This window comes from Sorex fumeus, unplaced genomic scaffold, assembly GCF_029834395.1.
Source record: "Sorex fumeus unplaced genomic scaffold, SorFum_2.1 ptg000047l, whole genome shotgun sequence".
Classification (NCBI taxonomy): domain Eukaryota; kingdom Metazoa; phylum Chordata; class Mammalia; order Eulipotyphla; family Soricidae; genus Sorex; species Sorex fumeus.
Window position 1 is genome coordinate 33,911,115 of NW_026606104.1, and position 25,395 is coordinate 33,936,509.

At 41.1% G+C, this 25,395-nt stretch overlaps 1 protein-coding gene across 2 annotated transcripts in view; it reads left to right on the forward strand.

Annotated features, from left to right (window-relative positions):
* SPEN (spen family transcriptional repressor) overlaps nt 1–25,395 on the forward strand; it is a 93,832-nt gene that overhangs the window by 12,941 nt on the left and 55,496 nt on the right. For both annotated transcript variants that reach the window (XM_056123150.1, XM_056123149.1), the window contains exons 2-3: nt 7,788–8,108; nt 11,436–11,912. In XM_056123150.1, the coding sequence (XP_055979125.1) occupies nt 7,788–8,108; nt 11,436–11,912 (798 nt within the window). The remainder of the gene's footprint in view (nt 1–7,787; nt 8,109–11,435; nt 11,913–25,395) is intronic.

The window sequence follows — 25,395 nt, forward strand, 5'->3', positions numbered from 1 at the left end:
AAAGGTTTAAAAATCAGAGCAGTAGGGGCTGGAGCAATAGCACAGTGTGTAGGGCGTTTGCCTTGCACACGGCCGACCCAGGTTTGATTCCCAGCATCCCATATAGTCCCCTGAGCCCTGCCGGGAGTGATTCCTGAGTGCATGAACCAGGAGTAACCCCTGTGCATCGCTGGGTGTGACCCAAAAAGGGGAAAAAAAATCAGAGCAGTAGATATAGCTCAGTAGTAGGCTGAGTGTATTCTTTGTGTACGAGAAGTATAGGTTTGATCCTTGCACTGCATGGTTCCATTGGTACCATATGATTGATCCCTTGGCATCACAGAATGTGTCCACTAAGCACAGAGCTGGGACTAGCCCCCAAGTATTGCTGTCTGTGGTCCACAAACTAAAACATACCCCCACCCATAAATAAAAAGGTTAAAAACCACCAGTTTAAGGTTGAGGAGATAGTTCAAAGGGTTGCATATTAGGTTTGATTCCCAGCACTGCATCTCCTGAGAACCCCTAGGTGTGTTACCCAAATATCAAACAAAACATAAAGAACTATTGATTTTTAGAGAAACTATTAGGTTAAGAATAGGATGCTACCAGCATATTGGGTTGCTTAATTTAGCTTTGACATAAAAAGATTGAGGTGGAAAAATATGAAACATTAGTGATAGCTCAGTGGCTTGAATACATTCTTTGCATGCAGGAGGCCCAGTTTCAGTACTTTAGAGCAGAGAACCAGGAGTAACCCTGGAGCACCACTGGTGTGGCCCAGAAACCTAAATAGGAAAAAAAAAGTCAAAATTGACCCCAAAAAAGTGCTTGTTTTTTGGATTTTGCTTAGGCCTTAATACTGGCTCTGCTCAGGAATCACTCCTGGTGGGGCTTGGGCACCATTTGGTGTGCTGGGAGTTCAACATGGGTAGGCTGCCTGCAAGGTAATCACCTTGCCTCATGCACTATCCCTCTGGCCACTAAAGTGCTTATTTTCTTATAATCCTAATAATGTAGATATAACTAAAATTTAAGTTTTTGTGTTATTAGTGTTGTCTTTAAAAAGATTGGATTTTCAGAAACTTGAGGTTTTTATCATTTATGTGCGTGTCTTTATTTTTTGATTCTTCTATCTAGATATTTTGCCTGTTTGTTCCTCTTTTTAATATTTAGATATTTGAGGGGCTGGAGTGATAGTAAAGCGGGTAGGGCGTTTGCCTTGCATGCTGTCAACCCGGGTTCGATTCCCAGCATCCCATATGGTCCCCTGAGCACTGCCAGGAGTCATTCCTGAGTGCAGAGCCAGAAGTAACCCCTGTGCATTGCTGGGTGTGACCCAAAAGCAAAAAAAAAAAAGAATTTAGCTATTTGAGAAATAATTTTTTGTTCCCCCCATTTGACTATATTTTGCTCTTCAGGAGTTTTAATTTTTAATGTGGCTTGATTTGTATGGTCTTTTCCTTTATGATTTATGGATTTTACCTCCTGCTGAGAGACTTTCTTTCTTAGACACATAATTATATAACAAGCTAATAATTTTTGAGGAAGGGCAGAGAGAAAGAATAAATTAGCAAGCAGTTACAACTCTCCTTCTTTGTTCTGCCACCCCCTGCTTCCTTCAACTATCCAAGTAGAGAAATATTTAAGGATATGAGATTTGCTTAAATTGAGACTTGGCCTCTACAGCAGATTACCTTTTGCTGACTTTAGATTGTCTTTTGACATCTTTAGTAGCACGGTGGCACTGTAGCACTGTCCTCCCATTGTTATCGATTTGCTCAAGCCGGCACCAGTAACGTCTCACAACAAATTGTGAGACTTGTTGTTACTGTTTTTGGCATATCATATACGTCACAGGGAGCTTGTGAGGCTTTGCCGTGCTGGCGAGATACTCTCGGTAGCTTGCCGGGCTCTCTGAGAGGCTCGGAGGAATCAAACCCGGGTTAGCCGCATGTAAGACAAATGTCCTACCCACTGTTCTATTGCTCCAGCTTATTATGTAAGTTATAAAATGATGAAAGGAGATCAGTTATTGCAACAAAACTGGCAATATTGGGGCAATTTAAAACATTCACTTGGAAATTAATCTTTTTAAATATTATTTTTCTTTTGAATTTTGGGCCACTCCTGGTAGTGCTCAGGGGCTATTCCTGGTTCATTAGTAGGGGAATCTCTCCTATTGTTGCTCAAGGGACCATGTGGTGCCAGGGATTGAAAGGGCACCTCCCATTTGCAAGCACTCTGGGAAAAACATTTTTTTTTTTTTTTTGCTTTTTTGGTCACACCTGGTGATGTACAGGGGTTACTCCTGGTTCTGCACTCAGGAGTTACCCCTGGCGGTGCTCAGGGGACCATATGGGTTGCTGGGAATCGAACCCAGGTTGGCTGCATGCAAGGCAAACACCCTACCCGCTGTGTTATTGCTCCAGCCCCTGGGAAAAACATTTTTAAAAATGCTTTTGGGTCACATCTGGTGATGCTAAAAGGTTACTTCTGGTTCTCTACTCAGAAATTATTCCTGGTAGTGCTTGCGAGACCATATGAGATGCTGGGTCAGCCGCATGAATGGCAAGTGCCTTACCCACTGTACTATTATTTTTCCAGTCCCAACTCTGGAAATTCTTATCTATGATTTCTTCAGTTAGTGGTTCTTCAGTAAATTTGTCTTCTTGTTGTTCTTCAGGGACACCAGTGAATCTTACCATTTCTCTCGAACAATCTCAGAGCTCTCTCGTATGCTATTAATTTCTTTTATAATCCCCCCCCCACCCCCCCCCGCCACTAAGCTTACCATCTTTTAGATGTTATCTACATCTTGGAGTATACTCCCCTCTTCCGTTATTCAGCTGCTTAGGTCTACTGTTGAATGTTTTCTCTTTTTTCTTTTGTTTTTTTTGGGCCACACCTAGCAGTGCTCAGGGGTTACTCCTGGCTTTTGCTCAGGGTAAGGCCTTGGCGTACCTGTATGGTGCTGAGGATAGAACCTGGGTTGGGCATGTGAAAGTTAATCATTTGTCTTATCCATTATAATATGGCTTCACCCCCCCCCCGGTTCCTTTTTGTATTTTAACAAATATTCCATATACTACATTTTGTTTACCCATTTTTAGCCCATTGATGAACACCTGGGTTGTTTTCATCTTTGGCTTATTTTGAAAAATGCTATAGTGAACATTAGTTTACATATAAGCTATTTGAGTTCCAGTTTTCATTTCTTTTGGATGTATACCAGAAGTGGAATTGCTGGGTCATATGGTAATTTTTTCTTTTTTTGGGGGGGTCACACCTGACAATGCTCCGGGGTTACTCTTGGCGGTGCTCAGGGGACCATATGGGATGCTGGGGATTGAACCTGGGTTGGTCGCGTGCAAGGCAAACGCCCTCCCCGCTGTGCTATCACTCCGACCCCTCATATAGTAATTTTATACTTAACTCTCTGAAACAGTTCTGAACTTTTTTTTTTTTTTGACCTTTTTGGGCCGAACCTGGTGATGCTCAGGGGTTACACTTAGAGGACCATACCCTGGGAATTAAACCCAGGTCAGCCTGTGCAATGCAAGTGCTCTATTCACTGTACTATCTCTCTGGCCCCAGGTCCCAATTTTTCAACAAAAGCGAACATTTACAGTCCTACCAACTATGCATGGAGGATTCTGCCCTTTCCCTTTCACTTGCCCCTTTCCCTTGCCCTTCCCCCTCCCTTTCCCTTTCCCTTTCCCTTTCCCTACTCCTTTCCCTTTTCTCTCAGTACTCAGGGGCTGTTCCATTCTCTGTGCTCAGGAGTGACCCCTAGTGGTGTCAGGGATTGAAACATGTTTGACTGCAGCATGCAAGGAAAGTACCTTATTTTATTCTCCGTACTATCCGGCCCAAGGATTCATAATTTTCTACCTCCTTGCTGAAACTTGTTCTTTCTCCATCCTTGTGGATGTGGGTGGTCTATTGTGTTTTTGTTTTTGGGGGGGCACACCTATAGTGCTGGGGTAAAAAATATTTCCAGCTTGGTGTTGGGAGCCATTTTGGTGGTGTTCTGAGGGCCATTCAATACCAGAGATCAGACCGAGGTTTCCTTCAAGCAAAACGTGTACTTTATCCCTTTGAACCATTTCCTTTCCCTCATTGTGGTATGAACTTGCATTCTCCTTATACATTTTGAGCATTAGTGAATGAAATGTTTTGCCCATTTTCAGATGTTGAGAGGCCAGAAAGATAGTGCTGGGTTTAGACTCCCCTGGCACTGCATTATTCTCTAGCTCTGCAGGGCGTAATTCCTAAACACCACTAGGTGTGGCCCAAAGTAAACAGATCGTCTGTTTATAAGATTTCTTATATCCCAGATATATGTCTTTGTAAGATGCATGGAAAGAAATTTTATGCTTTTGATTTTGGCGGTGTTCAGGGCTTACTTCTGACTCACGGATCCTGGAGCCATATGAGGTGCCAGGGATCGAACCAAGGTCAGTCATATGCAAGTGCACTGCCCACTGTACTCTCTCTCTCCCCCAAAGTTTTTTTTTTTTTAATGTTTGGAAAGAACTATTTCAGTAGGAACCAGAGCTATAGTACAGCGGGTAGTATGCTTGTCTTCTATACAAACATATGACTGACCTGGTTTTGATCCCTGGAACCCCATATGGTTCCCCAAGCATTGCCAGGAGTAAGGCCTGAGCACAGCTGGAAGTGGACTCCCCCACTATTTCAATTATTTTAGATTCCTTTATCAGGCTATATAATTACGCTACTTCTAGTTCAGTTGTCTGATGAAACTGGATTTTAGGATTATGTTTTCTTTGTAAGAGTTAATGATAATTTTTAGTAAAATATAGAAAGAAAAGTTCTGTTTTCAGTTGTCAGCTTTTTGAGAGGAAGTTAAAATAATGATCTTAGATTGTCAGCAAATAGGACTGCTATATTTAAAAATGCTGTGCCTTCTTTACTAATATGACAAATTACATGTAAAATTCAATTAAAGATAAACTCTGTCAAACAGACACTTTCCTCCCGTTGTTCATTGATTTGCTTGAGCGGGCCCAGTAAAGTCTCCATTTTGAGACTCGTTACTGTGTTTGGCATATTGAATACGTCATGGGTAGCTTATCAGACTTTGCCGTGCGGGCGAGATACTCTCAGTAGCTTGCTGGGCTCTTCAAGAGGGGCAGAGGAATCGAACCCGACTTGACCGGGCTGGCTGCATGCAAGGCAAACACCCTACCGCTGTGCTGTTACTCCCTAATATGTTTTATTTACATACACAATGGATACTTTCTGATTATAAAAATAAATATGTGCCTCAAAATATTATTCTCACATTTATTGATATATGAAACATAATTATATCTAAATTATGAATTCTAAGTTTTTCTTTAATCCTATGAAAGCACTGTAGCACTGTCCTGTTGTTCATCGATTTGCTCGAGTGGGCACCAGTAACATTTCCATTGTGAGACTTGTTGTTACTGTTTTTGGCATATTGAATACACCACGGGTAGCTTACCAGGCTCTGCCATGTCGGCAGGATACTCTCAGTAGCTTGCCAGGCTCTTCGAGAGGGATGGAGGGATTGAACCTGGGTCGGTCGTGTGCAAGGCAAACGCCCTATCTGCTTAGAAATATATTTAAAATTATAATGTCAGGTTGGGGGGATAGATAGCTTGAGGACTGGGGCACATGCTTTGCATGTGAAAGACCTGGGTTCAGTTCTCTTTAACACTAAGGGAATTTTCCTTGAGCATGGAGCCTAGAGTAATTCCTGAATACCACTGGGTGTGCTCTCCCCCTGCCCCTCAAAACGAACAAACAAAATTACACTGTTGAAATATAAATGTAGCTTAGTGATTGTGCACTTGCTTTATATGTGAAGCCCTGATTTCAAGTGCGCGTGCACACATGTACATAATTAGGCTGTTACTTGTAAATGGACAAAGAAAATACCTGAATTTCTTTTACCCTCAAGTAAGAAGTGTTAGAAATTACTTCACATTTCCAGTTTTATTATTTTACTTTAAAATTAAAATGAAAACTAACAAGGGCTAGAGAGGTGACTTAGTGATTGGAGAGCATTTCTTGCATGCAGGAGGCCTGGATCACTTTGAACACTGAGATGTGGCCCTAAAACAAAATAAAACAAAATTAAAAATGAAACCCATAAAATAGGTGCATCCTAATTAATTTTTATTAAATTTAAATTTAAATTTAATCCTTGATTACAGAGCTAGGAGTAAGGCCCGAGCATTGCTGGGTATGGCCCCAATTCTCCCTGCCTTCCCGTATGTTTTTTTTTCCTTATGGTTTTTGAGCCATACCTGTGGTGCTCAGGATCACTCTTGGTGGGGCTCAGAGGACTATTTGGGATGCTGGGATCAAACCCTGGAGAGACTGCATGTAGTGCAAGTGCCTTACCTTCTGTACTATCTCTTTTACCCCAAGAATATGAAGATTTCTGAGGTCTTGAGATTCACTTTAGCAAGTATTATAGAAAGATAGCTGGATTCTAGAAAGATAGCTGGAGCGATAGCACAGTGGTAGGGCGTTTGCCTTGCACGCAGCCAACATGGCCGACCCGAGTTCGATTCCTCCGCCCCTCTCGGAGAGCCCGGCAAGCTACCGAGAGTATCTCGCCTGCACGGCAGAGCCTGGCAAGCTCCCCGTGACGTATTCGATATGCCAAACACAGTAACAACGAAGTCTCCAATGTAGAGGTTACTGGGCCCGCTCGAGCAAATCGATGATCAACGGGAGGGCTTTACTTTTACTTACTTTACTAGAAAGATAAATGTTACTGTGGTATATATATTTAAGAAATGATAGCAATAAAATAATGTGGTTAAAATAATTGCCTTGAGGAAGGAATAAATATGGGACTAGAATGATAGAACAGTGTGTAGGGCATTTGCCTTGCATGTGACCCAGGTTCCATCTCTGACCTCCCATATGGTCCCTTGAGCACTGCCAGGAGTAATTTCTGAGTACAGAGCCAGGAGTAACCCTTGAGCATTGCCACATTTGGCCCAAAACCCCAACAAAAAAAGAGAAAAAGTGTGTGAGTAGAAGCATGTTGTTTGGTTTGGCTTTTGACCACAGCTGTGTTCAAGAACCATTTCTGGAGTGACCTGGGGAACCATATATAGTACTGGAAATTGAACCAAGGTTGACTGTATGCAAGGCAAGTCTATCTTTGGCCCCAAAAGTCCTTTAAACATCTGCCCTTCCATATGCTCAAGCAGGCACCAGCAATGTCTCACAACAAATTGTGGGACTTGTTACTGTTTTTGGCATATTGAATATGTCAGGGGTAGCTTGTCAGGCTTTGCCATGTGGGTGAGATACTCTGTAGCTTGCCAGGCTCTCCAAGAGGGGTGGAGGAATCGAATCCAGTCAGCCACGTGCAAGTCAAACTCCCTACCCGCTGTACTATTGCTCCAGCCCCCCTTCCATATGAATGTAGCACTGTTACCCCGTTGTTCATCGATTTGTTTGAGCAGGTACCAGTAACATCTCCATTGTGAGAGTTGTTACTGTTTTTGGCATATCAAATACACCATGGGGAGCTTGCCAGGCTCTGCCGTGCAGGTGGGATACTCTTGGTAGCTTGCTGGGCTCTCCAAGAGGGACAGAGAAATCGAACCCGGGTCGGCAGTGTACAAGGCAAACGCCCTACCCGCTGTGCTGTCGATAGCATATGAATGTAACTTATATAATGTCTTTTCCCATCAGAAAATAAGGTATCCAAAAATAACATATTTTCTAAGACTTTTAGAAGGTTATTGCTATCCAACAATAATGTTGACTCTTTTTTTTTTTTCTAGATATGGCCGCGTGGAAAGTGTCAAAATTCTCCCTAAAAGGGGATCTGAAGGAGGAGTGGCTGCCTTTGTGGATTTTGTGGACATCAAAAGTGCACAGAAGGCTCATAACTCAGTCAACAAAATGGGAGATAGAGACCTACGCACGGATTATAATGAACCAGGCACCATTCCGAGTGCTGCTCGGGGATTGGATGATACAGTTTCCATAGCATCTCGTAGTAGAGAGGTTTCTGGGTTCAGAGGAGGTGGTGGAGGACCTGCTTATGGCCCCCCACCATCACTTCATGCACGAGAAGGACGTTATGAGCGGAGACTTGATGGGTAAGTTCCAAGGTTTCTGTAGGCAGGTATTTTGTATTTGATATGGTGAGAAACAGAAACTCATATTTAGGGGCCCCAGATGGATTTAAAGTTGGGCATTCTCAATGTTTCCTATTTTGGGTTGGAAACGGAAGTGATTTCTATCCCAATGGCTGGTATCTTATGGAATCGTAGTGGATATTTCCTGCAGCTGATTGGATATCTACTCCTGAGATCTTAAACAGAAGATTTGTATGGCAGCATCATTTTTGGAGTTACCCGTCTTCTAGAATTAATTATTCCTACTTTTGGATAATGTTAAGGCCTTCCTTGGATGTATTCCTTTTACCTGATGGAGCTATTTGGCTACAGATTTTGTGGTTGTACTATGTGGAATATTCCTGGAATATTAGAGTCTACAGATTCTGTTAGAAGTTGTGTCTGCTCCTCAGTTTTCACTACATAAAATGTACAAAATTGGATTGTCTCTTAAACACACACTCACACACACACTCACACACACACACACACACACACACACACACTCGTACACCCCTTACAGACCAATATGATTCAACCTCTTGGATTCTACAACAATACTTCGACCTGGAAGTTTGTGCTTGGATGAAGACGAGTGAAGGCAATGTTTGATTTGTTCCATTTTGGATCTACACAGTTTCTGTATTGGAATTTACTCCTTGATTATATGGGGAAAAGTTGAGATGATGGACGTTCCTAAATCCTGGAATATAGCCATATTTATTGCTGGGATGTCTGGGATGTCATACAGTCAAGATTTCCATTAGCCCAGGGAAGAGGATTACCATCTTGTTTTACTAAGCAAGTTGTGGTCCAGTTAAAGATACTTTAAAAATCTTTGAACACATGGTGACCATCAGTTGTGGATACAGCAATCAAAATTGACTGGGCTGGATGGCTACAAAAGTGAACTATTGGCGAGCAACTGTGCCTTTCGCATTTGTGGAATCGTAGAGGTGATTTCCTTCTGTCAGCTGCCTGATTGATACTTAGGGATGGAAATTTTTATGAATGTGGATCAATTTATATTGGCTACTATCTCAAGAAAGAAGTCTGGGGGTTGAGAGTTACAGTTTGTCTGGGACTACTTGCATCCAGTGGAATTATTTTATTGGTCACTAAGATTTTTGTTTTTTCTTGTGGTTCATCTAAATATCATTTGACACCCTTGCCCATTAAGAAGGTGGATTACCCCCATAAGAGGGGCCAAAATTGGGGAAGTTATGTTCACAATTCTCTCCCTAGATTTAATTGGGATTATAGGTCGTGTTTCCACACTTGGAAAAGGTTGGTATGTCCTGACCTGTGTATATTAGCCCCTCTCCTAACCCACGTCATACTCTCTTTTTTCCCACTAACTCTAGAAGTATTTAGTACTAATAGATGAATCAAAGAATAGCTATTAGATTTCTGAGCTCTGCTAGCTCTTGTGCCTGCCTTCTGTATCTTCCTAATGGATAAGAACTTTGTGTATTTTAAAATATCAACAGTAGTAGTAATTCTACAACTATTGCCTATTACTTCTATTATATTATTAATAACTGCTTTTTGTGGTTAACATTTGATAGAGTGCTAATTGAATCATTTCTAAATTTATCTCTAAGTTTGAAAATGATTTTTTGTTAAAAATTGAAATATTTAAATTCCAAAATACAGTGAATAAGTACAAAGAAAGGCATTTACTAAATTTATATAGGAAAGATTGAATTCTTTAATCTTTAACTTAAAATTTAATTTTTTAATTGCCAGTGACTTTTCACAATAAAGAAGCAAAAACTTCTTGTTTTTGTGTATGATTGTGAAATTATGTATGAAAATAAAGATAACAGAGAGATTCCAAATCTAAGCATGCTTTGAGAATATATTTGAGAATATAGTATTAGTTGTAAATTTTTGCCAGATATTTTCTTCTTAGTGTTTTTTTGCCAGATATTCTTCATTGGAGAGATTCTGATTTGCCTATTGTTTATGATTTCTTAATCTTTTGATAGACTATCGATCAAAGATTAGATTGAGAAGAAACTCAACCTCAAGTTGATATTCAAATGAAGTAGTCTTTTAGAAACTTGGGAAATGAGTTTTGCTCTCTTTTTTTTTGATTTTGGCCCACACCCAGAGGTGCTCAGGGCTTATTCTTGGTTTTGTGCTTAGGGATCGCTCCTGGCAGAGTTCGGACCATATGGGGTGTCGGGGATCAAACCCGAGCTGGCCACATGCAAAGCAAACCCCTGTCTCCTGTATTATCTCTCTCGCTCTTGAGTTCTACTTTCTTATATAAATTAGAGAATTTTAAGATTTCTCTTAGGGATTAGAATTGGTTTGTAATAATAATGCATGTGTGTAATTGCACGTGTAACAATTTTTGTACTCTTAAGTTGATATATTCATAGTTACTGAAATATTTTAAAAAATTGAAGCATTACTAAATAACAACTTCAGATTATCTTAGAGTTTTTGAAGTTGCCTAATTTTATTAGCGGGAACTTATAAGAGAATATACTTCCTATAACTGTTAAGTACATTAGCAAAATGGATCATAAAAAATGGAGATGATGAGATAATTCATATTTTTTAATTAGTTCAATCTACCATTAAATAACATGTGGCAAACCAATACTTTGGCTTCCTAAGAGATTTTTGTTTTTCTTCCTGATTCCACTTTTATTAAATAATGTGATTGCTTCGCATAACAGTTTACACTATATATACTTCAGTAATTTTTACAGTTTTCCAAGAAGTCAAAAGTTAATGAGAAAACGTCACATATGAATTACTTTTCTAAAGTTTTTTTCCCCTGGACTTCTTTAAAAATGCCCTACTACTACTGGGACTTGCAATACTATAAGGCTTTCATGTCTATGTTAATGTTTATTATAAAAATTTTGCCTAAAATAAATCTGCAGAGTAAATTGAAACTGGCATATGTTTTAACCAAATGAAAGTATAGAGAACTTTCATGTTAAATTTACATTTTCTTATTTCATTAAACTTAAAATAATGGAGATAGATAAGTGTATTTATGTACATAAGTAAGAAAATCCTTATCAAGAGCAACCAATCTGAAGAACACAAGTCATGAAAGCCCAATATACAATTGAAGCAGTGATTGCTCAGCTCTGAAGACAGTATTTGGAGTCAAGTAAAATATTAAGCTTGTTAATGTTTGCTTACTACGTAAGTCAGTGCTGTTTAGAAAATACTCAGTTGCAAATTCAAAGACAATGTTGAAGTGAATGTTTGCATGACTTTCTTTTAGTTTTGCTTGCCCCTTTCTGATTGATTAAATATTTTTCCCCCTCCTAAATGCAGGGCTTCAGATAACAGGGAGCGTGCTTATGAACATAGTGCCTATGGACACCATGAACGGGGGACGGGAGGATTTGATCGGACAAGACATTACGATCAGGATTACTATAGAGATCCTCGAGAGCGGACCTTACAACATGGGCTCTATTACACTTCTCGGAGTCGAAGTCCAAACCGTTTTGATGCTCATGACCCCCGATATGAACCTAGGGCTCGGGAGCAATTTACACTGCCCAGTGTGGTACACAGGGATATCTACAGGGATGATATTACCCGGGAGGTACGAGGCAGAAGGCCAGAGCGGAATTACCAGCACAGCAGGAGTCGGTCACCACATTCATCCCAGTCTAGAAATCAGTCTCCTCAGAGGCTGGCTAGCCAAGCATCTAGACCCACACGGTCCCCTAGCGGCAGCGGCTCTAGGAGTAGATCCTCCAGTAGTGATTCAATCAGCAGCAGCAGTAGTACCAGCAGTGACAGGTAGGTTAACAGCCTTCTGTTATAACAAAGCTATTGGGTAGTTTCTTATAAGTTATTTATGATCACTTGTAATGATTTTTAGCATAGAAATATTTCTAAAATAAAAGTTTTGAATCATGTTCATGTGTAGAATGAGTGAAAAAAACTGATTGCTCTGTACTTCAAACTGTGATGATTTGCAGAGACTTTCATCTTCTAGACTCTCAGTAAATATAAAACTTGCATTTTTATAAAGGAACAAAAGCAGTAACTTTAGCTGATGAAGTGAATCCGAAAATTTTTTTTTTCCTAAAATGTCTTGTTCCACTGACTATGTCTCTTGCAAGTTTTTTAATTTGTTACTTATGGAATACTAATTTTTATTATTTTGTTGAAAACTTATAAAAATTATTAACAGTATATTGGTGAAACATTGATAAATTTCTAAGCAATGAATAAATGAACTCATTGTACACATTTTAACCAATTTTGATATCAATGTGGTAACCAATTTATAAACAAAATAGAAAACCTTTAAGTGCTCTTGTAACATTGCTGTTGTAAGGTGGAGTAAGCTAATTTCAGTAAAGTGGGAAATGCTTACGAATGATTTTTATCCTGAAAATGAAAATGATAGGCTGGAGTGATAAGCCAATGGACTGAGCAAGCATTTTGCATTGTAGGAAGCCCCAGTTTGATCCCCAGCACTTTATGGTTTCCTGAGCACTGTCAGAGTGATCCCTGAGTACCTCTGCTCAGTGACTCCAAAACACACAAAAAAGGAGGAGACAATCTTCTTTTGCTGGGGGCGGGTGGGCTTTTTGGGTCATGTTCAGCAACCACATTCAGTGGTTACTCCTGGCTCTGCATTCATGAGTTACTCCTGGCAGTGCTTGGAGGACACTTGGGATGCCAGAGTTCGAACCTGGGTTGGCTTTGTGCAAGGCAAATGCCCTACCCCCTGTATTATGACTCCAGCCCAGGTAGAAACAAATTGAAGGCAGTGATAATTGAAACTTAAAAGTTTTTATTGTTTTTGTTTTTTGTTTTGGGTCACACATAGTGAGCTTGGTGCCTCAGGATCACTCCCTAGTGGTACTAAGGGACCATGTGATACTGGGGATCAAACAGGATCTCATGCAAAACATGTGCTCCAGCCATTTGAGCCAGTACTCCGTCCTGGTGCATGTGAGTTGTGTGTATGTTGAGATTTTTAAATGACAAATTCAGTTAGATGGTATACCTTACTGTTTTTATGATGTTGGACAAGTTATTAAAGCTTTCTCTCCTCTTGCTCAACTTTTATTATTTATAAGCATTATACATGAAGTTATTGTGAAAGTTTTAAATGAGTGATGTATTCAAATTGCTTGTTAATCAATTGCTTGTTTAATAATTGCTAATAATTTTAATTATTGGTATTATTACTACATTAGATATTGATAGCATTTGATCAATGATTTCTTTTCAGTTGTTGTTACCAAACTGAATCTGTTAATCTCAGATTTTCTAGTTTTATTTATTCTTGTTTTACACTAAGTTTACCACTCCAAATATGACTCCAGCCCCAGATATCCTTGTTTAAAGTTTATGTGGTTTTATTTTTTGGGGGACCACATCTAGTGGTGCTCAGGGATTACTCCTGGCTCTGAACTTAGGGATCACTCCTGGCCGTGCTTCTGGGACCATATGGAGTGCCAGGGATTGATTCTGGGTTGGCTGTGTGCAAGGCAAGCTCTGTACTATCACTCCAGCCTCCAGAATCTATGTGATTTTTAAAATTAATAGTTTATATTTTAAAATTTTAGGAGATAAATATTTGACCTGATTAAAATCCTTTCTCTTAGTATTTCTGCTTAGAATTAATTTAGTATGTGATTAATAATTTCTTGTTGTCTTCTAAATTTTCTGTTTCAGAATAATGGAGCATTTTGTATATTAGTCTACTTAGATAAGTCAAGCAATTAAGCAGGTGTAGCATGTTATATGAAATAAGCACTTAGTTTAGGAAATCAGGATGGTTAGGTTCTTTTTCGGCCTGAAGCTCTATGACAAGGATGATAATCTTTAATGACCTTTTTTATTGGGCGGGGGTGTTTCCAGCCACACCTATGATGCTCAGGCCTTACTCCTAGCTCTGTGCTCAGCAGTCACTTTGTCAGGGCTCAGAGGAACTATATGTGGTGCAAGGGATTGAACTCAGGTTGGCTGTGTGCAAGTCAAGCACCCTACCCACTGTACTCTTCTTCTGGTTCCCCTTCGCTTCATTTGGATTTTTTTTTATTTTGAGGGGGGTTTAGTTTTTGGATTACACCCAGCTGTGCTCACTAACTTCTGGCTCTACACTCAGGAATCACTCCTGGCTAGGTGCAGGGGATTGTACCTTGTCAGTCCTTTTTTTTTTTTTTTTTAACGTAGGAGTACTATTTATTCAGCTGATTGAAGCAGGCATGCAGTCATGAACTCCGAATTACTTGTTTTTTAATTTAAATTTTTTAAAGGGGCTGGAGCGATAGCACAGCCGGGAGGGCATTTGCCTTGCACACGGCCGACCTGGGTTCGATTCCCAGCATCCCATATGGTCCCCTGAGCACCGCCAGGAGTGATTCCTGAGTGCATGAGCCAGGAGAAACCCTTGTGCCTCACCAGGTGTGACCCAAAAAGCAAAAAAAAAACAAATAAATAAATTAAAAACATTTTTCATAAAGTTGTTCACAATAATCGTTTACATTCAGTATTTCAACACCGATCCCACCACCACTGCACCTTCCCACCACTATTACTTTGAATGTTCCCACCACCACCCCAGTCTGCTCCTTAGGCAGATGCCAAATAATTTATTTTGTATTGCTTGCCATGAATAGTATGAGGTGTTACATGACCATGAAAGCAACTGTGTGCTCCTGGAATTCTAAAATTTTTAAATATTTGGGGTCCAGAGATATCACTGTTGCGTCCTGCCTGCCCTCTTCTGAGATTTACTTGTAAGTCTCTGAATCAAGGCCGTTAATGGACTTAAATAGTGCCCAGAGGCAATTCTTGGGGCCTGACTACCAGGAAACCAGAAGGGCAGAGAGATGGGGGGAGGTCGCCCATCTTTGACTCTGTGAAGCCTGGAGTTTTCAGTCACTGGTCCCACATAACTTTTTTTTTTTTAAAGCAGATTCATTGGGGGGGGGGGAGCAGGTGTCAGGATGAGCCTGTGGAGGTTGGCTGTGAGTGAGGTGGTGATTGGGTTCTGGAGGCTTGTGGCTGCTGGAATTCATTTGAGGCAGGTGGAGGGACACACCTACCCCACTCTGAGGTGCGCTAGTGAAATCAGCCTGGCACGGGGTGGGAGACATCTCTGCAGCGTGCTGCTCTCCTTCCAAATTCACTTGTGAGTTTCTGAATCATGGCCATTGACACGTTTAAATGGCCTGCTTTTGATCTCTCTTGAGATTTATTTATGGGTCTCTGAAGCAAGGCTGATAAATGGGCTTGATTAGCTGACCTGGCCATTTAATTTCTCAGGAAACTTGGTGCAGAGTTGTTGGGGTCTGATCAGAGGCACAGTGGCAATTTTGGGGTATCAGAAAACCTGAGGGCACCATCAGGCTGCTGATGCACTTGTCCTGCAGGTACAGGTTGACCTGTACAGGCAGCATCGTACCCTCATTCCTTGTCAGTCTTTTGCAAGGCAAGTGTCCTAAGTGCTATACTATCACTTCAGTCCCATTTGCCATAATTATCTAGATAAATGATTGACAAGAATAATTTGAACTTTAGAGTGATTATAAGGTCTCTTCCCCCCCTTCCCCTTCACTTTGTCTTGTATAGAATTGTCTGAGTTATTTAATTTTAGTAATTTCCTTCACACCTACTCCAGTATAATGGATGCCACTATAATGGATCATGTTAAAAGCTGGGTGGGCGGAGAGATAGATACAGCAGGTAGGGTAGGGTGCCTGCCTTGCACGTGGCTGACCTGGGTTCCATCCCTGGCATTCCATATAGTCCCTCAAACACCACCTGGAGTAATTCCTGAGTGTGGAACCAAGAGTAACCCCTGAGCATCAATGGGTGTAGCCAAAAAATTAAAAATAAAACAAAAAGGCCAACCAATTATGGAAGCATTGGTTAGAGGAATTGATGCAGAGCTTTTAGGATGACATTCTATATTGGCGGACATTGCAGTTGTGGTTTTGGGCTCTAGCCCTTGAACCCAAAGGTTATCTGATGAATTTGATGTGCTCATTTTTATTTGTATAATCAAAGTAGTTTATGCTGAATATGTCCAGTTAGAAAGGTAACTAGAAAGCAGGATGAACTTAGAAAATCTGTATGGGGACTGCATTATAATAGAAAAGTATATGATAAGAAAAACCACTCCCCTGTTTCCCCTTTGTTGTTGTTGCAGTGACTGGGAGTTCCAGACATACCTAATGGTGATGTTTGCTCATTTATTATGGTGCTTTCACAATTAGTTGTAGTGTACACACACACACACCTAGCTGCCATGGCAGCAGAAATCATTTGTAGTGCCAGGGATTACAGCAGAGCTACTAGGATTGTGCTTGGCAAGTATGACAACACTGTGCATTGTTGTTGTTGTTTATTTATTTTTGGTGTGTGGTGGGGGAGACACACCCAGCAGTGCTCAGAACTAATTGCCAGTTCTCACTCTGAAATCACTTCTGGCAGGGCTCAAGGGGCCAGAGATTGAACCCCAGTCAGTCATAAGGGGACCAAACCCCTATACTATTCCCTCCATCCCTCCCGCTACCATTCTTTGGTTGCCACACATGGTGACTTGGGTTACTCCTGGCTCTGTTCTCAGAAATCAAGCTTGGTGGTGCTCAGGGAACCATATGGGATACAGGGGATCCAACACCAGTCAGCTTAGTGCAAAGCAGGTGCCATTCCCTCTATGCTCTCTCCACTCCTTTACTCCTTTATAAACAGCAGCAACAACAAAAACCATGTTAACTACTATTCTTATGTTAAAATGTAATCCCCCCCCCCAAAAAAAAAAAGCCTGGGAAGATAGTTCAAAGAGCTTGAACACATGCTTTGCTTGCAGGACCCCAGGGTTTGATTGAACACCACTGGTGTTTCTTCCCTTCAAAATACTTTCTCTTGAGAAGTTGTTAGTGCATTCTACTTAGGTTACAGGTTGTCTTTTACTATTTAGTCATATTATCTAGGTTTCAGCTTTATAGATGGCTTTTGGTGTAGGTTATTTGAACCTGTTTTTGGCTTAGGTGTAGTGAGGCGTAGGTTTAGTTTCACTGGGTACTTTATTTAAGGACAGCTGTTGTAAACAGCAAGAACAGTAGGTGAACAGAATCATTTTTACTACTGAGTGTAGGATAGCACTCTTTTGTCCTTCCTCAGGTAGCTTAGGTTTGTCAGGTCATACCCACCTAAGGACACTGAACTTGTATTATAAGCAATGTCCTTTCTGTGTGGACACAGGTAGACAGTTAATATTATGCTTTGTAACTTGGGAGTTGATTGACTCCAAATAATATTTACTCCTGGGCATCTGATTTCTTGACTCGGTTGCCCTTAGTTCCTAGCACCCCAAAAGCAGGGTCCCGACTAGGGACTGAATGGACCCGGGGCAAGCGGTGAGCTACCCTGGCATCAAAATGGTCCAGGCCAAAGAGCCACGATACTCAACTATAAGTTGAGGGCATGATCATGGACAACTGAGGAACATCTGGGAGGTACCATTGAACTAATAAGGGTGTATAGAACTTGAAGAAGGAATTAAGTTTTAGGCTAGATAGGGAACATTGCTTCTTTTGTTTTTTGGGGGGTCACATGCAGTTGTGTTCAGTGCTTACTCCTGGTTCTGTGCTCAAGGGCTCACTCTTGGGGGTGGATTGGGGATGGGAACCATATGGAGTACCTGAGATCAACCTGGGTCTTGTACTCTACTGGCTGTTCTGTCTCTCCAGCCCCTAGGTAGGAAACATTGGGAGTAGAAGGAAGAACAATTTGAAGAGATGCAAGTGGACACTATGTTGAGAGCAGTAATTAGAATGACTTGACCATGCTAATGATTTTGGATTTTTGTTGTTTTGGGGTCACACCTGGCTGTGCTCAGGACTTTTCTCCTGGCTCTCTGCTTAGAGATCCTCCTGGCAGGACTCGGGGGACCATATGGGAGGTGGGGCTCGAACCTAGGTCAGCTGCATGCAAGGCAAGCAAACACCTTTCCTGCTGTACTATCTTTCCAGCCCGCTTGGATTTTATTCTTTTTGCAGAGAAGAGCCATCAGAGAATTTGAGAAAGAAGATAACTTTTGCAGATGTGCTGTGGAAGGGCCTTTGGTGACTTAGATTTACAAACATAGAAATTCTGGTTAGGAAATCAATAACTTGGAAAAGGAAAGCTTGGATTATGTGAGACTGCCTAATTTGGGACATATGGGAGAGCTATATCAAGAAGAAAATTATGGTGATTTATGAAAGCAGTGAACAGAATTAACTTTTTTGAATTAACTTTTAGATCCTATTGCTGAATGACAGGTGATTCATTCAGTGCTCTCCTCCAAGAAAGGGCAGGTCTAGTCTTTGTTCGTAGTACGGAACTTAGTATTGTTTATTGCCTTTCTCTGAGCACTTGTTCAAGAAATAGTTGAAATGCTTAGATATGATTTTTATTTCCTTCCCTCCAGTCTCTGTTGCTGATTCATTGCTTTGATTGGGGCTCACATTTGCTGATTGTGCTGCTTGCACACTTGGTTGTGTTGATTGCTGAGGAGTCATTCACTTTTTATTTTTTGTGTTTTTTTGCCACACCTGGTGGTGCTCAGGGGTTACTCCTGGCAGTGCGTGGGATGACTGGGATGGAACCTGGGTCAGCCATGTGCAAGGCAAGCACCCTACCTCCTGTGCTATCGCTCCAACCCCAGTCACACACTTTTTGGTTTTGTGCCACACTAGGTGATGCTTAGTGACTACTGACTCCATACTTAGGGGACCATGTATTGCTGGAGACTGAACTTGGGCACGCAAAGCATTTTAGTCATCTCTCAGTCCCTCTATAACTTAAAAGTAGTAACTTCAGATGCAGTGTGGATTTAGAATGTTACATCCTTTTTTGAAGAACTAATATTTACGTTTTATAATATTTGTGATTGTGAAACTGATATTCCAAGTCCTTAAAATTGTTAGAATTAACGCCCAGGGACATAGCTCATTGGTAAGAAAGAATACTTCCTATGTATGAATACCTGAGTTTAATTCCTGGTATCTCCCTTTAAAATTAACATTCTTAATGGACAAAGTAGAACTTAGTTTTATTAACTTATTAATAGAAACATGAGTGCATGATTGAAGGAAGCACTGTAGCATTGTCCTCCTGTTATTCATTGATTTGCTCAAGTGGGCACCAGTAACGTCTCCATTGTGAGACTTTTTACTGTTTTTGGCATATCGAATATGTGACATCACTGTTAGCTTGCCAGGCTTTGCCGTGCGGGCGCGATACTCTTGGTAGCTTGCCAGGCTCTCTGAGAGGGGCGGAGGGATCAAACCGGCGTCTGCCCAGATCTGCTGCATACAAGGCAAGAGCCCTACCCACTGTGCTATCGCTCTAGCCCATGATTGAAGGAAAGGGAAATTAATTACACTCTTTCTTGCGTGTGGGGGTGTTGGGTCACACCTGGCAATATTGGAAAGGCACTCATCACAGTGCTGGGGATCATAAACACACTCATTGCAGTGCAGAGGATCAAATCAAGGTTAGCCACATTCAAGACAAGCTTTTTTTTTTTTTTTTAAAGTGGCACATCCTGGCAGGGCTCAAGGCTTACTCCTAGCTCTGTGCTCAGGGATTATTCCTGGTGAGCTTGGGAAAGCATATGGAGTGCTGAGGATTGAACCTGGGTTGGCCACATGCAAGGCAAGCGCTCTACCCTCTGTACTATCTCTCCAGCCCCACAAGGCAAGCATCTTGATACCTGTACTATCGATAATTTAAAGTCAAAACTGTATTCCTGTATTACAAAAATTAAATGATTGGTTTCCTAGAAGTTCTTATATTACTTCATAAATTTAAAAACATTCTGAAAAGAGGGAGAATTCTGTGAGCTGAATCATTTTACCTAAAAGAGGTCCTGGTACTTTTATAAGTTTAAGGTTTACTGAATGTGAGGGTGGTGGGAAAGACAAGATTTAGTGGAGGACGGAGTTGAGATTTAGAAAATCCAAAATCTGTTCACATATCTCCTCCAGCAAATTACTTCCCTAAATCTCTTTGGCTAAAGTTAACTTTCGTTTGTTTTTGGGTCACACCCATGGCTCCCCAGAGCTTACTCCTGATTCTGTGCTCAGGGATCACTCCATGCATTATCCATGTAAGGTGCTGGTGATCGAACCCTGGTGAGTGCCTTACCCTGCTGCACTATCTTTTCTAGCTTTAAGTGAACTGTTACCTAGTTCTTTACTGTCCACAGCATGATTTTTGAACAACTGATATGTTTTTTTATTTACCAAAAAAAAAAAAGAGAAAAACCTAATTTGAAATTGAAGTCTCTTTATTATAGTAATAATTTTTTTTTTTGGCTATTTTTGGGTCACACCTGGCGATGCACAGGGGTTACTCCTGGCTCTGCACTCAGGTAATTTCTTCTTTGGCCTTCCACAAGACACCTTAGAGTGTTCTTACACCTTAGAGTGAATTACCCCTGGTGGTGCTCTGGGACCGTATGGGATGCTGGGAATTGAACCCGGGTTGGCCGCGTGCAAGGCAAACGCCCTACCCGCTGTGCTATTGCTCCAGCCCCTATAGTACTAATTTTTTAAGACTGTATACTTAATTCTGAAAAACCAGCCTTGAGGATATACTCTTTTAATTAATAAAAAAAGAAATTTAGTAATATTAGTTATGAATATATATACATACATATTATTTTATGCTAGGACTAGAGCCTGTTTCATTCATTGTATCTGCTACCAGAATATTAGTAACCACCTCTGTCCTAAGATTACCTCTCCCATGTCTCCTTTGTTGCCCACAGGCCGCTGTTCTGTTGGCATTATCTCAGAGCTTGTTTCCACTGGGGATAAAGTTAATTTTTGAGTTTTTTACATAGATCCACTCAGTAATTTAAGGAAAGCTGTTTTTTGTTGTTGTTTTTGAGCACCTGTTTGAACAAATTAGAATGTTGTAACAATTGTTTTTTCTTTAAAATGTTCTGAAAACTAGAATGAATTGATTTAAAAATATATTCAATCAAACATCTAAATATTTTCTTTCTATAGTTATTATACATTATTGGGATTTCTTTTTAAATTATGTTAGGAGATACAGGAAAGTGGGCATAGGAAGGGAAAGAAAGACGAAATCGATTTCCAGGATAGGAATACTGAAGTGTAAAATAGTCTTTGTTATTTGTTTAAAGTGACAAGCATGAAACTTAGAGCAGACATTTTTATGCCACACCCAGTGGGTGCTCAGGGCTTATTTTGGCTCTGCCCTCAGCGATCACGCCCAGCAGTTTTCGGGGACCACATGAGTGCCAGGATTGAACCTGGGTCAGCCATGTGCAAGGCAAGCGGTACTGTTGCTTCTGCCCTAGAACAGATTGTTCAGTTTTCATGCTGTTATTTTATTTTGTTTGATAATATATGTATTTTTTGCTTTTTGGGTCACACCCAGTGATGCTCTGGGGTTACTCCTGGCTCTGCACTCAGGAATTACTCCTGGAGGTGCTTAGAGTACCATATAGGATGCTGGGGATTGAACTCATGTTGGCTGAGTGCAAGGCAAACACCCTACCCACTGTACTGTCACTTTTTCCTCTGTTATTTAATTTCATCAAGTGGTATAGGGGGTAGGGATTGGCCTACAGCCACTCCAGAAATGATAGACAGGAGCTCTGACAGTCCTATGCTTGGATGTGTCACTGCTGAGGTCTACGAGTGGTGCCAAGGATTGAACCCACATGCTAGTCATGTATTCTGCCATTTGAGTGTCCCCGACCCTTCTCACTCTCTATAGAAACATAAATGTAAACATAAGCATATATAGGTTGTTAATTTAAATATATGTATTTGTATTGCTTTGTGTTTTTGGGTTTTTTTAAATTTTTTTTTCCTTTTAGGGTCATACTTGGTGATGCACTCAGGAATTACTCCTGGTGGTTCTCAGGGAATCATATGGGGTGCTGGGGATCCAACCTGGGTTGACTGGGTGCAAGGCAAACACCCTACCCGCTGTACTATTGCTCCAGCCCTGCTTTGGTTTTTGGGCCACACCCAGCTATACTGAGGCCTTACTTCTGACTCTGAGTACAGGGATCTCTTCTGGTGGGCTTGGGCATTGAACCCTGGTCTCCTTTCCTGTAGTATTCTTTCTCCTGCCCTCTGATGCTATATTAAGATATGGTAGGACTTATATTCTTTTCTCCCATTTAATACATTAGCTTTGCAATAGAACATTTTAACTGAAAGAAAAGTGAAAATATTTTTGTTGAAAATACTTTTAGAACTTACTTGTAAATTGCTTATTTGTGGGCGTCCACACCCATCTGTGCTCAGGGTTTACTCCTGGCTCTGTGCTCAGGGACCACTTATATACTGGGGGACTGGGAATCAAACTTGGGACAGCTGTGTGCAAGTCAAGCTCCCTAGGTACTGTACTGTATCTTTCCAGCTCTGTGCCCATTTAGTTTAAAATTTTACTTTTGAAAAAAATTTTTTCCCCTATTCCCTTCTTTTCACTGTTGTGATGACTACGAGTTACATTCAGATGTCTGGCTGTGGTACTCACTAAATGACACATCTGTGGTGCTCACACTTGGTTATAATGCTTGTGGAGGAGCGTTGTACTCCCTTATTTGTGCTTGCACATGCACTCACTGGGGGTCACCCTCTTAAATTGTGGTGTTCTAGCACATTCTGTTTGCTAGATGGGAGTTGCTGCAGCACTCAAGTATATGCTTGCCAGAGGTTGTACTTCCTGACTAAAGTACAACAGTTGTGCTGGCACATCTTTGAGATATGCTTTAGCTCTAGCAGTTCTTTTTTTCGTGGGATCCACATTTTGTTTGTGCTCATGTTCACTTGGCTACATTGAGCCTGGAAATCATTTGCAATGCTGAGGCTCACAGGCAATATAACCTCCAGGTTCAAACAGCAAAGCATCCAGGATCATCATTTGGAAATATGGCAAAATCAAGTAATTGAACCTTAGTCTCTGCAAGGCAGATACTCTAAGCCTTAGTTTCTCAGACTGTGGGTTACAACTTCCTAGGGCAGTAATTGTGACCTTAGTCTCTGCAAGGCAGATACTCTAAGCATTAGTTTCTCAGACTGTGGGTTACAACTTCCTAGGGACCATGTATCTGATTGTGGGTAGTTGGGTAGAATTTGGCAACAGTAAAATGTTTCTGAACATGCAAGGGGCAAAAATTAATTAAAAATAAGCCTGTAGTGTGCCAGAGTGATAGTATACCTAGGGTGTTTGCCTTGCATGGGTTCAATCCCCAGCATCCTATATGGTTCCCCAAACTCTGTCTGGAATGATTCCTGAGTGCAGAGTGCCAGGACTAACCCCTGAGCATAGCTGGGTGTGATGCCAATACCTTTCCCCCTCAAAGAAACAAACAAAAAACCAACAAACCTGTAATGAATCAAAGGTGTTTCTAAGAGCGCTTACCTGTCTTGGCATTTTTTCAGTGGAATGAGTGGAAGGGTTTTTAAACTGTTGAACTATTTCTCTTGGTGGGAATGTATTCCTCGTAGCTAGAAAAGCATTTTGTAAATGAAAGGTATTTTAAATTAATAATATATTTTTGGTGATACATGCAGTGTTTAGTCATAAAAGTGTTGTCAGGGCTGGAGAAATAGTATAAGACTCTGCACTATCCTTAAGAGTAATACACTTGCCTTGTATTTGAATCACCCCAGTTCAATCCCCACACCTCATATGGTCTCCCAAGAAGTGCTAGGAGTGAATCCTGAGGACAGAATCAGTTGCATAGAAATTAACACTGCTAGGTATACAACACCCTCTCACCCCAAAGGAAACATATTTGTCTGATGTTTTATCATCAAAATTGATTTTTTTCTATAATAATAGACAAAAAAAGCCTGAATTTTGTTGGAGATAAAACTTTATTGCACTGATTTTTCTCCGCTCTCCTTTGGTTTTGGGGCTATACCTGGTGGTACTCAAGAGCCATGTAGTGCCTAAATATCATTTCCTGTTCTTTGAGCCATCTCCCTAGCCATAGACTCTGAATCTTTATTCTCAGATGTATTTTGCAAGACCCAAATTGTTTACATTCTTTCTTTTTTGGGGAATTGGGGGTTAGTACTGGGAATTGAACCAGGATCTCACATACACAAGGCAAGTGCTGTACCACTGAGCCATGTCCCACCTTGTTCGTTTGTTTTTAACTGTATGCCTTTTAATCCTTGGGGGAAAAACCATGAAATGAATTGAACCTTATTTTGGAAGCTGATTATTAGTAACCATGTTTTCCCCTCCATCTCCTTGCTGTTTTATTATGTGGGGGTTGCATACCGTTTGTGGAGTGCTGGGCAACAACACAGTGCCAGGGATTGCACTTACTGATGTGGAGTGGTACCAGTGATTGAACTCACAGCTGCTCTTGTGTGTGTACGCAGCAGGTGTTTGATCACTGAGTCATATTCCTGGGTCCTTAAAATAATATTTTTCTGTTGGCTATTCTATTTGATTTCCCTCATCCCCCCCACCCCCCCGTCCCGTGCTGGGGATAGAACCCAGAGTCTCACACATGCAAGGCAGGTGCTCACTGAGCCACAGACCCTTAGCCTCTTGGTTATTCTATTTATAGCTGCACAGAAATGTAGTTAGTTGCACTGAACAATGCCAACCTTTTCTTCTTTGCTCTTTGTTAGCTTGAGATGAATTACTTAACTTTGAGTGAAATAATTATTTTTTCTTTTTCATATTCTTGTATTTCATATCTTTCAAGATTTGTGGAAATCTTTAAAAAAAGACTGAAGCCCGGGGCTGGAACAATAGCACAGCGGGTAGGGTGTTTGCCTTGTACATGGCTGATCTGGGTTCGATTCCCAGCATCCCTTATGGTCCCCTGAGCACAGGGGTAATTTCTGAGTACAGAACCAGGAGTAACTCAAAAAGCGAAAAAAGACTGGAGCTAAGGATAATATCTTTTTTAGGAGGCATGCATGTATATATAGTTTTGCATTTTGGGTCACACCCAGCAATGCTCAGGTGTTACTCCTGGCTCTACACTCAGGAATTACTCCTGGCGGTGCTCGGGGTGCCATATCGAACCCGTTCGGCCGCATGCCAGGCAGATGCCCTACCCACTGTGCTATCGCTCCAGCCCCATGTTTTATATTTTTATCTTTTACCTCTTTTTTTGTCGCCACAGTGCCGTGACTCGGACTCGAACCAAGGTTGCTGCGGCCACAATGCAGAATACTAACCACTATACGATCGGTAGGGTGTTTGCCTTGCATGCAGCTGGCCTGGCTGAGCCGGGTTTGAT